Genomic DNA, 13,638 nt, shown 5'->3' with positions numbered 1-13,638 from the left:
AGGAGGAGAGAAGGGACAGAGAGGAGAAGAAAGGGGAAGAGGGATGAGAGTGAGAGAAAGGACAGACAGGGGAAGAGTTGCAGAAAAATATTAAAGAGAAAGGGAGGGGGATGGAGGAGAAGGGGAAGGGACAGCGAAGCCGTTCTGTCTCACAGACTCTGTTAAGCGAGCACAAACACCTCGGGGCGTCTGGAGAGAGAGACGGGGCGGCCTGTCCTTGATCCACTCTGGGGTCAGGCGTGTGTGTGTGTGTGTGTGTGTGTGTGTGTGCGAGGCTGGCTTTCTGGGGCTGGGACAGGGACAGGACGCTCTGTGGCAGCTGTGCTCCTGACAGAGGCTCCTGGAACGCACTGCCCTGGGGGGCGGGGGGTTCTGGGGGAGGAGGGGGGTGGCGGGAGAGGGGGGGGGTTGCTTTACTCAAGGTTAGCAGCGCTGAAGGAGTGGTGTACATGCCTTCTCTTTTGCTCTCTGATTCAGGGGACGCTGTTCTGCCACTGTCAGGAGAGAGCGCCATGGGTTTTCGCTTGGGACACCGCGTGTGTCTGTGTGTGTATGAGATGGGGAAACTCACCTTGTCAGGCCGCAGGCAGCGAATCACCAGCATCCTCTGGAACTGTTGCAGGCTGTCCTGCCACTGACCGGGGAAGGTGGCGTTGTGAGGCTCCTGTAAGAAAGACACACGCACACACACACACACACACAGACACACACACACACACACACAGACACACACACACACAGACACACACGCACACACACACACACACAGACACACACACACACAGACACACACGCGCACACACACACACAGACACACACGCACACGCACACACACACACACAGACACACACGCACGCACGCAAACAGACAGACACACACACACACACACACACACACACACAGACACACACACACACACACACACAGACAGACACGCACACGCACACACACACACACACATACACACACACACACACGCTCATTTCAGCCTCTGCCTCCCCGTGACTCCATTCAGCCTTCACTTTCACTAAGCACACTCAGTCTTCACTCACGGTACATTTGCACCTCTTTCACTGAGCCCTCTGCTCAGCCCTGAGTGAACGAGCAGGTCCACCCTTCACTTATGTTTTCAAATACAAAATCATATGCTCTCTTAAGGCTAGTCAGTATTTATAACGCAGCAGTGACAAGTAACAGTTTCTTATTCAAATACATCTTCAGATTTGTCTGCCTGTTTGACTGTAGTGTTGATGTATGCCTTGTTTTCGCAGCCGATGCTTCTATATTAAGGCTTGTAAAATGAAGAATTGCGGCGGTGGTTTCCCTGGGAGACGCGGCGCTGGTTCCCGCCGGCGGCGGCGCGGGCTTCCAGGCGCGCTGGCGAGGCGGCCGCCGCGGTTCGCCGGAGGGGCTTTGTTTAGCGCCGGCGTTAATGGAGGCGTGAAAACGCATTTACATTCATTTGGACAGATAAACCGAGAAGGGGCAGCTCCACTCTATCACTTAATCAGGTTATTCGCAGATAATGGGGCTACTTCATCACCGAATTTGTTTGCGGGGGAATCGCGGGATTTATCGACCTGTTGCGAGATTAAGCAACGTAATTAAGCGATAAAGAAGGCAATCTGTATCTGTCGGGCCGGCTAACATGTTTTACGCTGCATGATAAAGCGACTGTCTCAGGTGCGCGGGATGTGATGCGGGGAGATAAGGACCGGCGGATACAGTAATTAACTCCCTTCCCAGGCGCCACCGACTTCATCAGGCGCGCTGATTACAGCACGTCCCGTCACCCCAGAGCTTCGCTCAGGAAGGGCCCAGCAGCGCCCGCATCCACGCCTGATCTGAGATCAGCTTCTGCCCACCTCATTCAGAAAGAGTCAGCAGGAGGACTGTACGTCGTTGTCTGATCTGAGGTCGGCATGAATCACTCAGAAATATCCGGTAACATCTGATGGATGTGCACATATCAGAGTGTGTCCGTGCTCACCATGCTGTCATACACCTGCTTCCATTCGTCTCTGTGCTGAGCCAGGTCCTTCCTCAGGCCCTTGAATCCCTCCATCTCGTCCAGACGGCAGTACTCGTCCCAGGACTTCTTGGGCAGCCAGGTGCAGGGGTTGGAGAACGGGTTATCCAGACCCACGCCTCCGGTGAGCAGGAACCGCCATTGGTTCTCATCCACCTGGGGGAGGGGCCAGCCATTAATGTCAGAGTGCCTGGAGCACCCAGTTTGTGACCCCCTTACAGATTTTAGAACCCTAATCTGGCACTAATACTCTACCTAATGACAGATGATTGCCTGCTGGCTGTAATTAGCCAATAACCTGTATATGGTGGTTCTTACTAAGCAAACATCAAGTCCGTCATTGCTAATTATAAACTCCTTCTTGCTTTACAGATCTACGATGTATCCTATCTCCAAATCCTGCCGCATCAAAATCCCTTATCCAAAGAGATAGTCTATTATCCAAAGAGAACGGCATTAACGACTGTGAGTATGCTAACGTGATGTCATTTGATGCAGCTGTCATTTTCTCTCAAATGCCATTGTTGCTCATATAGACTGTTCCATTCAACCACTTTCCATGCTATGATATTCTTTAAAAAATTCTTTATAATACTTTTAAGAATTATGGATATTATTGTCTTACGTCTAACACTGCCACTATTTTTTAGCTGGATGTTTTATTACCTGTGTGTTGGATGATATTGTCTCCCCACACCCTTTGTGTTATCATTATGTATGATATACAGTATGCACCTGGCAGCTTTCTTAGTCAATCTGGATAAGCTTCTGCCAAATAAAAAATAATAGCAATAATTCTGCAACTCCCAGGACGACTTCATTTCCCCTGAAACCGTGCATAAACGGAGAATCCTAACGATCGAATGAAGACGTAAAACGCCTAAGAAAATAAGGGAGGCAAATTGAAAAGCCCTGAGCCGATGCACAGCTGTGTGCAAAAACAAGTTGAATTTAGGAGCGCTTTTAGAAGGTGTTGCCAACGGGGCGCAGTCCCAGACGGAAAGACGCGACTGTAAATGAAAGCCTGTGTCTCAGCTCTCGTTCGTACAGCACTTACGCTCAAACGGGGCTGTTTGGAAAAGAGGTGATATGAAGTGCGGGCTGTTAAGCTTTTGGGTCTGCCTGACCGTACCCTCAATCCCGTACACTGCATTACACAACATTAGCTTTACGTTAAATGGACGTACTCCACAGAGTAACCCCTCATGCCAGGCGTGAAATCCTTTGACTGCGCTCAGTGAAGCTGTGAGGCTGGGGTCAGGGAGGGGGGTTGCTATGGGAACACAGACACTGGCCAGGGAGTGCTTGCGCCTCCTTCAGCAGTAACCCGGCCCCACATTCCTGAAGCATCTCTGCTTCGGAGCACTGGCCAAGGACGGGTTTGCCTATCAGCTAATAAAGGATGAGGCAGGGGGGTCCAGTCTTATCCAGAAAGGGCCGGTGTGGGTGCAGGTTATTTGTTTTAGCACAGCATTACAACCCCTGATTCAACTAATTAACTGATCACGGTCTTCAATCAAGACAATGATTAGTAGAATCAGGTGTCTTAGTGCTTGGGTTAAAACAAGAACACGCACCCCCACAGGCCCTTTTCGGATAAGACTGGACTCCCCTGGCATAAAGACGGAGGGACGGAGTGTAGCACAGTGGGTAAGGAACTGGGCTTGTAACCGAAAGGTCGCAGGTTCGATTCCCGGGTAAGTACACTGCCGTTGTACCCTTGAGCAAGGTACTTAACCGAAATTGCTTCAGTACATATCCAGCTGTATAAATGGATACAATGTAAAATGCTATGTAAAAAGTTGTGTAAGTCGCTCTGGATAAGAGCGTCTGCTAAATGCCTGTAATGTAATGTAATGTAATGTAAAGACAAGCTATGGGGAAACCTGAGATAGCGTATAATGGGCTGTAGGAGGCTGCAGGCGTGGCCCACGCACCAGGTTCTCATGTTTCAGGAGGTTGACGTTCAGGCAGAAGGAGAAGAGCAGCTTGTCCTTCTCAAAGAGCGAGCGGCACACGTTGACGTACAGCGAGTAGGTGAAGTGGTCCCTCAGGATCTTCAGTCTGGACACACAGAGACACACACTTTACACCACAACGCCCCAGACAAGCATCACAGAGACATAGTAACATCACAGTGAGGTTTGAAGGTCTTGCTTTCTAAATGGAATTCATTTTATTTGTATTTAACCTTGACGTTAAATGGGTATGTCTTCTGAGAACTCAATTTTCAAGCAATTGTAATTATCCTGCCGCCCATGAACAAAGAGATGGTCATGACCATAACGTTTGTGTTTGGGTCCATTAAAAAGCATGCTCCTGGAAATCAAGACAGTAAGAGACTCTGGCTTTGTTGAATATTTGCAAGTTTGACAAGTGTGCTACACAGTGGGGTCCTACTTGATGACTTGATTGCGAGCATTGCGATACCATTACCTTGGAGTACTTCACATTTTCTTTATAAAAATAGAATGGCCACAGGTTGATTGATAATAATGTTTCTTTTACAATTAATTCATAACACTCATTTGAAGTGCACGGAAGGTTTGAAAATGTATGTTTTGACATTCATCGCTACGTGTTTATTGTTTCAGCCTATTCATTATGGAACATTAAGGTTTGGTTAATGACTGAAGTCCTCAGCTAACATTTGCACAGAGAGGCATATGCGATTGGCATACTTCATTTCCCTTCATCAGTGGTGATTGGCTTCTTTCATTTTCAATAACAAAACAGCACAAGGCCATAAACAAGGTTTCCAGCGACAGTGTTAATCCTGTATCTGAAACGCCCAGTGAAATGCTTAACAAACACATAGTGCATATTCTTTTACGCTTTTACATGAATGTGTTGTATGGATATCTGATTCAAATTGGTGATGATGTTCACTTCTGCTTTAAAATTATTCAGTAAGTAAAATGTTCATTAATTTTATGTCATTGCTGACATTTATTTTTATTTTTGCCAAGCGGAATAGCAGACATCAGATGGCAACACCTCCGTGAGATGGAGAGTGCTGGCCCTTATTTAATTCTGCCCAGTTTCTGTCACTCTATACACATATTCAAATAAATGATACATTTACTGCAGCTTCCATTCATTTTGAGGCATTACTCTGAGAAATGTATTTACTGTGCTTTATAAAGACTGACTGGTTCTGTTGCTGCAGGTTCCTCTCAGGGGTAACTGATTCCATTCGACTGAAATTCCGACCGGATCAACAGACCAGGTTCTTGGTGAAAGATGAAATTGCCCAGAAGGTGATCGTGGCTGTGAAAATGTTGCCCTTGCTCATGGCTGTTCCTGAGGTAAGGTCACCCACAGTTGAAATACGTGTTTGTGACACTGTTGTGAAGTCACAAAAACACCTCTTTCTATTGAAATAAAACAGCACTTCACCCTCTGCCAGGCACAGATACGAATAATTAATCAGACATTACCAGTGGAGAACCGGTTGGCATTCTCAAACTGAATCAGCGGCAAAAGTTTGAGAAACAGAGTAACACTCAAGCCATCAAACCCATACTTCTCATATTTTCCTTCAGAAGATTCCGCTTTTGGGATCAGAGAAATACGTGCGCTCACTCTTTGTTAATCTCTTGGCATTATTAAGGTGGAGCCACCATTTTTTTCAGAACTAGACACAGAGAAAGAGGGCATTGCCAAGTGATGGCAGATTTCGCAGACCGATTGCATGCGAGGACTCGGGGAAAGGGTAAAAATCGGCCAGTAAACTTAAACAGAGCTCTGTTACGTCTTGGGGGCAGGTGTAATGGATTCTCCTGTTTGGTTCCACCTACTCTTAACCCTGCCAATCAGCCGAGTCTGCTCTTTCTGAGACGCTTCGAGTTTGTTGCATTCTGAAGCCTGGCGGCAATGAAAGTTGAGTTTTTCCTTCCAAACGCGAGTTTACAGATCGGCCTCAGGCGATTGTCATGCATTATGCACGTGTGCTGAAGTCTCCGGCAAGGCCAGGTAAATGCACTGACAGCCCTCATGGCACCCCTGAGTGGCAGCATACAAAACAATAAGAAAAAACACTTTTTATCAACATCCTAAGAACATTCAGTGATACGCCATACAGAGGACAAACACGCAGACACCAGGGACAGACAAGCACAGTAAACCCACTGCTCTGGGTGGGAGATCGCACAGCTGGGCTAAAAATCTGGGTAAGGACTACAGTCTGTTCGCACACACGGAGCCTTTAATGCCTCTCCCTAAAATTATGCTAATTGGCTGTTACACGCAAAGTCAAGTTAAACTGGTGCTAATGGCATTGTTCGTAATGGATCTTTAATTGGAGCGTGCAAAGAACGAGATCTTTCTAAAATTACTCGGAGGAACGTCAGTATTCATTGCAAAGGCACATTGCGGGACATGTTTAGTGCAAGCTTCTCCTTTATGCTTGGTCGAAGCTGCCGTATGAATATGTATGCGATAGCGAATACTGAATCCCATTATGGCTCTGAGTGTGAAGACGCACTGAGCAGCCATCGCTTGGCAACACCGACCCCCTGCCGACCCCTGGCAAGGCCTGTTACCTCTCGTCCAAGTTGTCGCTCTTGTCCGAATTGTCGATAGACATGATGAAGAGGTTGATAAACCAGGTGAGGGAGTACTGGTACATGGGCTCGATGTTGGCCAGGTCGGCGATGGAGAAGAAGAGGATGGAGGAGTGCACAGCGATGGGGGTGTAGCCCATACGCGTCTCGTCAATCTTCACCTCCGTCACCTCGGCGATGGCCTGCTTCTCTGTGATCTCATTGGCCAGGACCTTGGAGGAGGACAGCACCTGCACAGCTGTCTCGTCTTCCAGGATGTTGCCCTCCGAAGAGGACAGCACCTCCAAGATTTTATCCTCAATCTCCTTCAGCTGCCTGGAGGGGGGTTACCAAGGAAACAGGATTGAGAGTCAAAAAAAGAATCTCAGAAAAAAAAAATCTCTGTGCTATACTCTCAGCCAGCCCCAAAATCAAACCTAAACCTGACTTATCAGACATCTGAAATTCTGCATTATGCTCACAGAACACACTTTCACACTTTTATACAAACTTTTGCTCAAGCTTACACAAGCAGGGAAAGCTGAATGCCACTGCAGATGTAAACAGGTCTTACAGCACACTGAACTGAGGCTGTGATGCCCGTTGCCACATCCATGACAGTATCTACACATTATGCCCAAGCTGACAGATCCATGACCAGCTTACTCAGGGTCAAACCCAACTGCGCCCCCAGAGTGGGTGGGTACCTCTTGTTCTCCGCCCCCTGTAGGATGAGTGCCTGTTTCTCCTCTTCCAGGTCAGGCCTCTCCCGGGCCACCACGATGCCCAGCAGCTGGTCCTGCATGCCCTCTGGAGTGATCATGAAGTTCAGCAAGGTCACCTAGTGGAACAAAATGGCACAACTCTGACCTTGCATGAATGAACTCGACTACCATGTTCAAGATGGTTATTTAGAACATGGGCATCACATTGTTAAGGAACCGTTTTCATGGTCAACAGACAATAAAGCATGATAAAACATCAAAGAGTAGATTTAACACTGAACCCTTTGCTGTGAACTGGGATGAAAAGTCGTCTTCTAAACATGGTACAGTGGACGATTCGACAGGTCTACGAAAAGATTGGCAGACGCGGTGACATGAAACCTTTGGAAACTGATGGTCAGTGTGCACACCATGTTGGAGCCTTCAGAACTGTGTTTGAACCCTTAACATGGTGTTCTAATGATAGAGCACGCCTCTCCATCCCTACTGCCGTCCCAGACCATCTCCCTAGGAGCCCTGAACCTGAACAGTGATTAGCACAGCATGGCTCTGTAGGGCTGGAGTTGGTTGAGCAGTTACTATCGACTGGGAACTGCTTCATCAGGCGAAACGCCAGTCACTGCATTTAAATCCTATCCAAAAAGCCCGGCTGCAGCCTGGGGCGCCATGGGGCACTTCAGCCCAATTAGTACTTAATGAATCCGCTGGGAAGTATTGCGCCAAGACCCGGCTATTCTGGAGGAACAGCGGCCCTCCTCTTTAGCGCCGCTAATGGTATCCAAAGGGTGAGGAGCCAGTGGCATGAATTTGCTCTCCTAATAAATGACTACGCTTGTCGCGAGCCATAATTCAATTTCTATTGACAGTACAGACAGCACTGCTGATGGTAAAACCTCTCGTAGGCATTCTACATTTTGCAGCTGTCTACTTAAAAGAAGCCCACCCCTTCTCCGGTACTAACACCCAGCCTCCCAGTCGAATGGCTGAATGTGAAACGCTCTTCTGAAAGGAAAGATTGCGCTGTGGATGTTGCCGGGTTCTTTTAATGTACTCTTTTCAAGAGCGGGGAACTTTGAAAAAAAGAGTCGTAAGTGCTTAAGCAAAATGATCCAAATCCCCTCTGGCCTCCTAAGGGACCATAAAAGGCAATAATTGATAGAAACGTGAAGTGTGTGGGAAATGCGCTACTGTAGCCTGCCAGCTCAGCCACATTACACATTTAAACCTTTGGGCACTTTGTTTAATCACACTGACTATAATTTAAGGGCACGTATCTTGCATTTCAAGTAGTCACCGGTTCCTGCCTCGCTGGGTTAGGAAGTGTGGCTCGTATAGCTTTTTCAAGGAGCCCACAGATGGTGCGGGTGAATTGTGGGACGCGAAGATGAGCACAGCCACTTCATTAAAATCGCACGCTCCTGACAGAAGCAGATGTGCAGCTCGACTTAGGATGTAAACATCTACAAATCCCCCGGTGAGGCCAAACAAAGGAGAAAATGTGTGCCTGCCAAGTCTGAGGTGAGAGAAGTCTGCATCAAGTGCATCGCTTTGCCTGGAAAACATACAGCGCTCCAACATATGGGAGTATACATAATCAAAAACCATGCATAAAACATCAATTCATCTTTTTAAATAAATAACAGCTGAGTAAATTAGTCGAACATAATAAAAATCAGCACTATCTTGATTGTATATTAACCTCTAACCAGTATGTTACACTTTAAATGTGTTTTTCTTTATGTGTTACAAAGTTATACTGTCTTTGATTGGAATTTAGAGAAATATAATATGAATATAATATAATACATATAAAACAGCCCTTTGGCTGGAATGAATAGCTGCTAATATGGTTGTGTGACATTTGTAATTCATTGCATTAGCAGTATTACAGCATAGGCAATATTGCATGCATGCCTACCGGTACTGAATACCAAACCCTAGTTTGGTGGACATTCCCAGCATGTTCCAAAAAGCCACTCTATGGTAGACTGCTGTGAAATCACGAACGGAGCGGTAGCGTCCTTTCTCCAAGCGGAAGGGGTGTGGCCGGTGCGCCGTACCTTGACGGAGGTCTCGGGCAGGTAGTGCGGGTTTCGGAGCTTGGTGGTGATGTAGAAGCGGAAGTCGGGCGCGTACTCGATGGTGGAGTCACCCATCCGGATGCAGATGCTGCCCCCTTGCTTGAAAGTCTGCTTGAGCAGCAGAGGCTCCAGGATGGGGTCCAGCTCCTCGCCGATGTTCTCCAGCAGCACTGCAGAGGGGGGGGGGGCCCAGAGGAGGCTCAGATCCCATTCACATTCTCCCTCAATTTCACAATGACCGCTTTAAGGATAAATGTGTGCCTACTGTAGACATCTGCTGTTCCAGAGCCATAAAATAGCTTTCATTGTGAGTACGCTTTGATTCAAATGGACTTTTGTCGGCTTTGATAGGCTTTAAGGATAAATCAAATGTAATGGATTTCTGCTGATTATATTTAGTGCTGCGGTTGTCAGATTCCTTTGAATCTGGGCTCCTTTGAAGATGGAATTGTGTGAACGGTGTGAAATGCCTGTGGACAATTCCTGCACTATTTTCAAAATATTTTGAATCTGCGCAGACAAAACACTTGCGGATGCTCTTTGCGGAGATTAGCCGCCTTTGCAGGATGAAAATATTTTTAAGTGCCTTGTGCGTCTGAGCGCTATCCTCTGCCCACTTAAACTTCAAACAGATGCCGTTTTACTCGCTGAGAGACCGCAAGCAGACAGGTTATTTAATCAATGACTCAGGTATCACTACAGCTGGCTGGCCTGGGACGGGCATTCGCACCAGCAGGTACATCATCCATTCATCACATCTCCAGATACACAGATCCAAAGAGGGAGATGCGCCGTGTCAGAGAGAGGGCCACGGATCTCACTTTACTGTTGTGCTGTATCACAGGTTCTGGTGTTCATTTTATCCACATGTCCATGTGTGTGTGTATATTAATGACATAAAATTACAGGACAGACAAGAATGCATTATAATAAGGGAGCCGAGGAAGAAGTAGTAGCAGAAAAAATAGCTATGAAGAATAATAATAATCAGGGGTCTAGTATAGAGTCGTGGCCTCCAGGAATGCTCAGGAGTGGACCAGAGCAACCCCACATATGCGTACACCACAGAGCTCGACATGGCTTGTTTGACCAATAAGTGCAAAGCGAGCACAGTAGTGGCTGATGGACGTGGCACAGTAGGCTTTCTAGACTGCGGATGTCTAGCTGTGGCCATTTCACAGAGCCGGGCCTGGCCAGCTCAGAGTAAACGCACAATGATTAAGTTGTGGAGATGTGGGCAGGCCTCTTAGCAGAGCTGAATAGCAGCCATTTGTGAAGAAGGCATGAGTTTGCACCCACGTGGCTGTACTTGGAATTGAGGCAAAAAGTAGTGTGCAGCAGCAGCAGCAAAAAAAACAGACAAAAGCATCAAAACACACCCATTCCTATTAACATAGACAGACTTGTGCCCTGCCACTGTGCAACAGAAAACAATCTTAAATAAATAAAAGTTTTATTTGCATTTTAGGTTTATTTTTTATTTTTTAAGTGAAAAAAACATTATGCAAATTACCTGACAAACTTTGAATGTGTCCTTATAAATACTGTTAAGACATTAAGCAAACCTGTGTTGCTAGATGCAGAGAGGCAGAGAGGAGCCAGCATACTTATATGTTTTTACCAGTTGTTTCTCACATGCTGGAAACATAGCACCTTGGTGCACTTCATGTGGTAGAGGGAGACCCCTTCAGGGCGCGTGTGGTACTGCACTCACCGGGAGTGCCGAACTGGATGCAGTTCTCCAGCGTGCGCACAAAGTCGGCGTCGCTCAGCTTGATGATGTGCAGGCTGTTGGCCTTCTCCATGTTCTTCACCCACTTGTTGGCCTGGCCCTGGGGGTCGATCATGAGAGGCCACCTCCTAGCGTTCCTGTGCAAAAAAGGCAGGGGGGGAGAATCTGTTTATGCTCAAAGGTGCCATCGCTGCTGCAGTCCTGGGGCTGAGTGCTGGGATTCACTCCCACTGAGCTCTCATTTAATTCTGTTTAAATTATCTGTTAAGCAAGTACTGACCTTCATTTGATTTGCTATTCATTCTCTGTGAAATAATTATGCAGTTGGAGAAGTACAGTTTCTGTGCTATAAAAAGACACACAAGTTGTTTATTTAACATATTTTTATGAAGCTCCAGCCCTCAAGTTAAACAAATCTGGAGCAGCTGTCTCCATTAAACTCACTTATTTCTTAATTGACTAATTTTCGTCCCCTTTGGGCAACTGTCTCTTAATGAATGCATTTGGATGTGTATGGAAAAACATAAAACCTGGATCATGTATAATGTCTCAATTTACAGACTAAGAAAATATGCTTTATGAAGAATATGTAATTAATGTCACACCTTTAATGTAATGCTATTTTATAATGACACATAACACAACCCTTGGACTGAACTTAAGGCACATATGCTAATGAATGATTTTTAAGGATGTTATTCTGTGGTAATTAAGGAACTGAACATGCTTCATGAAAACCTTACAAATAACCTTTGCATAAAGGGACTGCAGTGTGTTTATTACTAATGTGCTTAAGGTGGACACATGAACCTGGAGTCCATTGTGCAAGGGCTCAGATGAATTAGTCTCATCGTTTTTTAGGGTAAATTTGAGTGCTGTGCTGAATTAGGTTTCTGCTGCACCCTCCCAATAAGGTGGCAGACACCAGTAGGCAGTGAGAGACGTGCCTCGCTTCAGATCTCCTTCAGTTCTCCCTGGTGGAAATTCCAGCTACCAGACAAAGATGGAATCAGCTTCTGCTCCAGCTGGATACCATCTGGACTTTGGTGATGGTCTGTTGTTTATAACAAGCTGGCCCAGCAGCTGGGCATAGTCTTGTCAACATGGTTGCTATCTTAACCATCTTGTTGCCAGCTTGACCATCTCCAAACCAGCATCAAACCAGCTGGAACAGCATAAAACCAGGCCAGAACCACGCTGGAATTTCCACCAGGGCTGTGTGGCCTGCTGGTGCACACATTAGCGGGCGGTACAATGAATACTGTAGTGACAGCATCCTTCTTTTACAACAGACACATTTTGAACACCCCTAGTGTTTCTCATGCTAGTAAACATTAGTGACCCACCTCCGTTCCAAGAGTGGTGTTGCTCAACACACACCTTACCCCTCGCATTAAACTATGACACACATCATTTTATTCTGGGGCTCTTGGTCCATACAATTGCCATGCCAGATTTTGAGTTGCATTGCTAAGCCCTGTTGCATTCTTATGTCTGAGCCTTGAGACGTAATTTTGATTGTCTATCCAGACAGTGACAGATATTATTGCATTATTGGCAACTGAAGAAAAGGTTTCTTAAGAAATATTTGTTCAAGTAAGGCATTGTTTTCTTGTTTTAATGAAATGATAATTTATGGAATAACCATAACTTCAATATAACCATTAAAGATGATGACAAGATTAGCTCATTAAGCTAAAGGCTATCACTATTAATTCCTATCCAGGGTGTATCTATTGCTAGCTAGGCCGGAAATTAACGCCAGCCTGCAAGCAACCTAACGTTACCTAACTAACATTATCTAACTAGCTAGCTAGCTAGGTAGATTAGCCCCCAGACCGCCTGCATCTATAGCAAAGAAATAAGAGCCGACACTTTTTACATGACATCAAATGAAGCTCTAACAAGCCTAATTAGCTGAGAACCAGACTGCAACAGAAGCTATGGTGTGCCCCCAGGGCCGTGCTCAGTGCCACAGCACAGCAGGGCGTTCCTAGGGGTCTCAGTCCCACTGGGACATCATTAAACAGTTCTGGTGTTTTTAACTGTAGGCAGCGCTCTCTGTGGGGTCAGCACGAGGCCCAGTCTGGAGCAGTGTGTAATGGCTGCGTTTAAAGCTGGGGAAAAGCTAGCGATTTCAGGGATTAAAAAGCGTAGAATGCTTCAGGATCAGTGCTGACCGCATCTCAGCGGGAGAGGCTGGCTAATCAGGGAGCCGCTGTAATCTTCTCTTTGCAGGATTTCCAGAGTGGAAATGTTTTTACGTGAGCTCATTAGTTCCACTGGGTTGGGAGGAGAAACATCTCCAGCAAAGGTCAGGATGCAATTGCGTACTATTGGGCTCATTCTCTGTGATTAACCCTGGCACAATTAGAGCTACTATAGGACCTCACTAACGTCTGGGTAATGGAGGATGTTCAGAAATGCAATTCTGCACCAACTCAACTTATTAATCACAAAAGGGACCAGTCAAAGGTTTAAAAAAACATTTGCTGCTCAACTTCATTTTTGACTATGTTACTTTTCA

The 13,638-nt window shown here is 46.3% G+C and overlaps 1 protein-coding gene across 1 annotated transcript in view; it reads right to left on the bottom strand.

Moving 5' to 3' along the window:
• The window catches only part of dnah7 (dynein, axonemal, heavy chain 7), a 76,977-nt gene that overhangs the window by 15,481 nt on the left and 47,858 nt on the right, over positions 1-13,638 (bottom strand). Inside the window, exons 47-53 of the mRNA XM_035392626.1 lie at positions 11,094-11,248; positions 9,359-9,549; positions 7,281-7,414; positions 6,574-6,909; positions 3,967-4,093; positions 1,991-2,185; positions 572-664 (exon numbers count right to left, since the gene is read on the bottom strand). Coding sequence (XP_035248517.1) covers positions 572-664; positions 1,991-2,185; positions 3,967-4,093; positions 6,574-6,909; positions 7,281-7,414; positions 9,359-9,549; positions 11,094-11,248 — 1,231 coding nt within the window. The remainder of the gene's footprint in view (positions 1-571; positions 665-1,990; positions 2,186-3,966; positions 4,094-6,573; positions 6,910-7,280; positions 7,415-9,358; positions 9,550-11,093; positions 11,249-13,638) is intronic.

Source organism: Anguilla anguilla, chromosome 15, assembly GCF_013347855.1.
Source record: "Anguilla anguilla isolate fAngAng1 chromosome 15, fAngAng1.pri, whole genome shotgun sequence".
Taxonomy (NCBI): Eukaryota; Metazoa; Chordata; class Actinopteri; order Anguilliformes; family Anguillidae; genus Anguilla; species Anguilla anguilla.
Note: the sequence above shows the minus strand (reverse complement) of the source record. Positions and strands in the feature narration are given on the sequence as shown.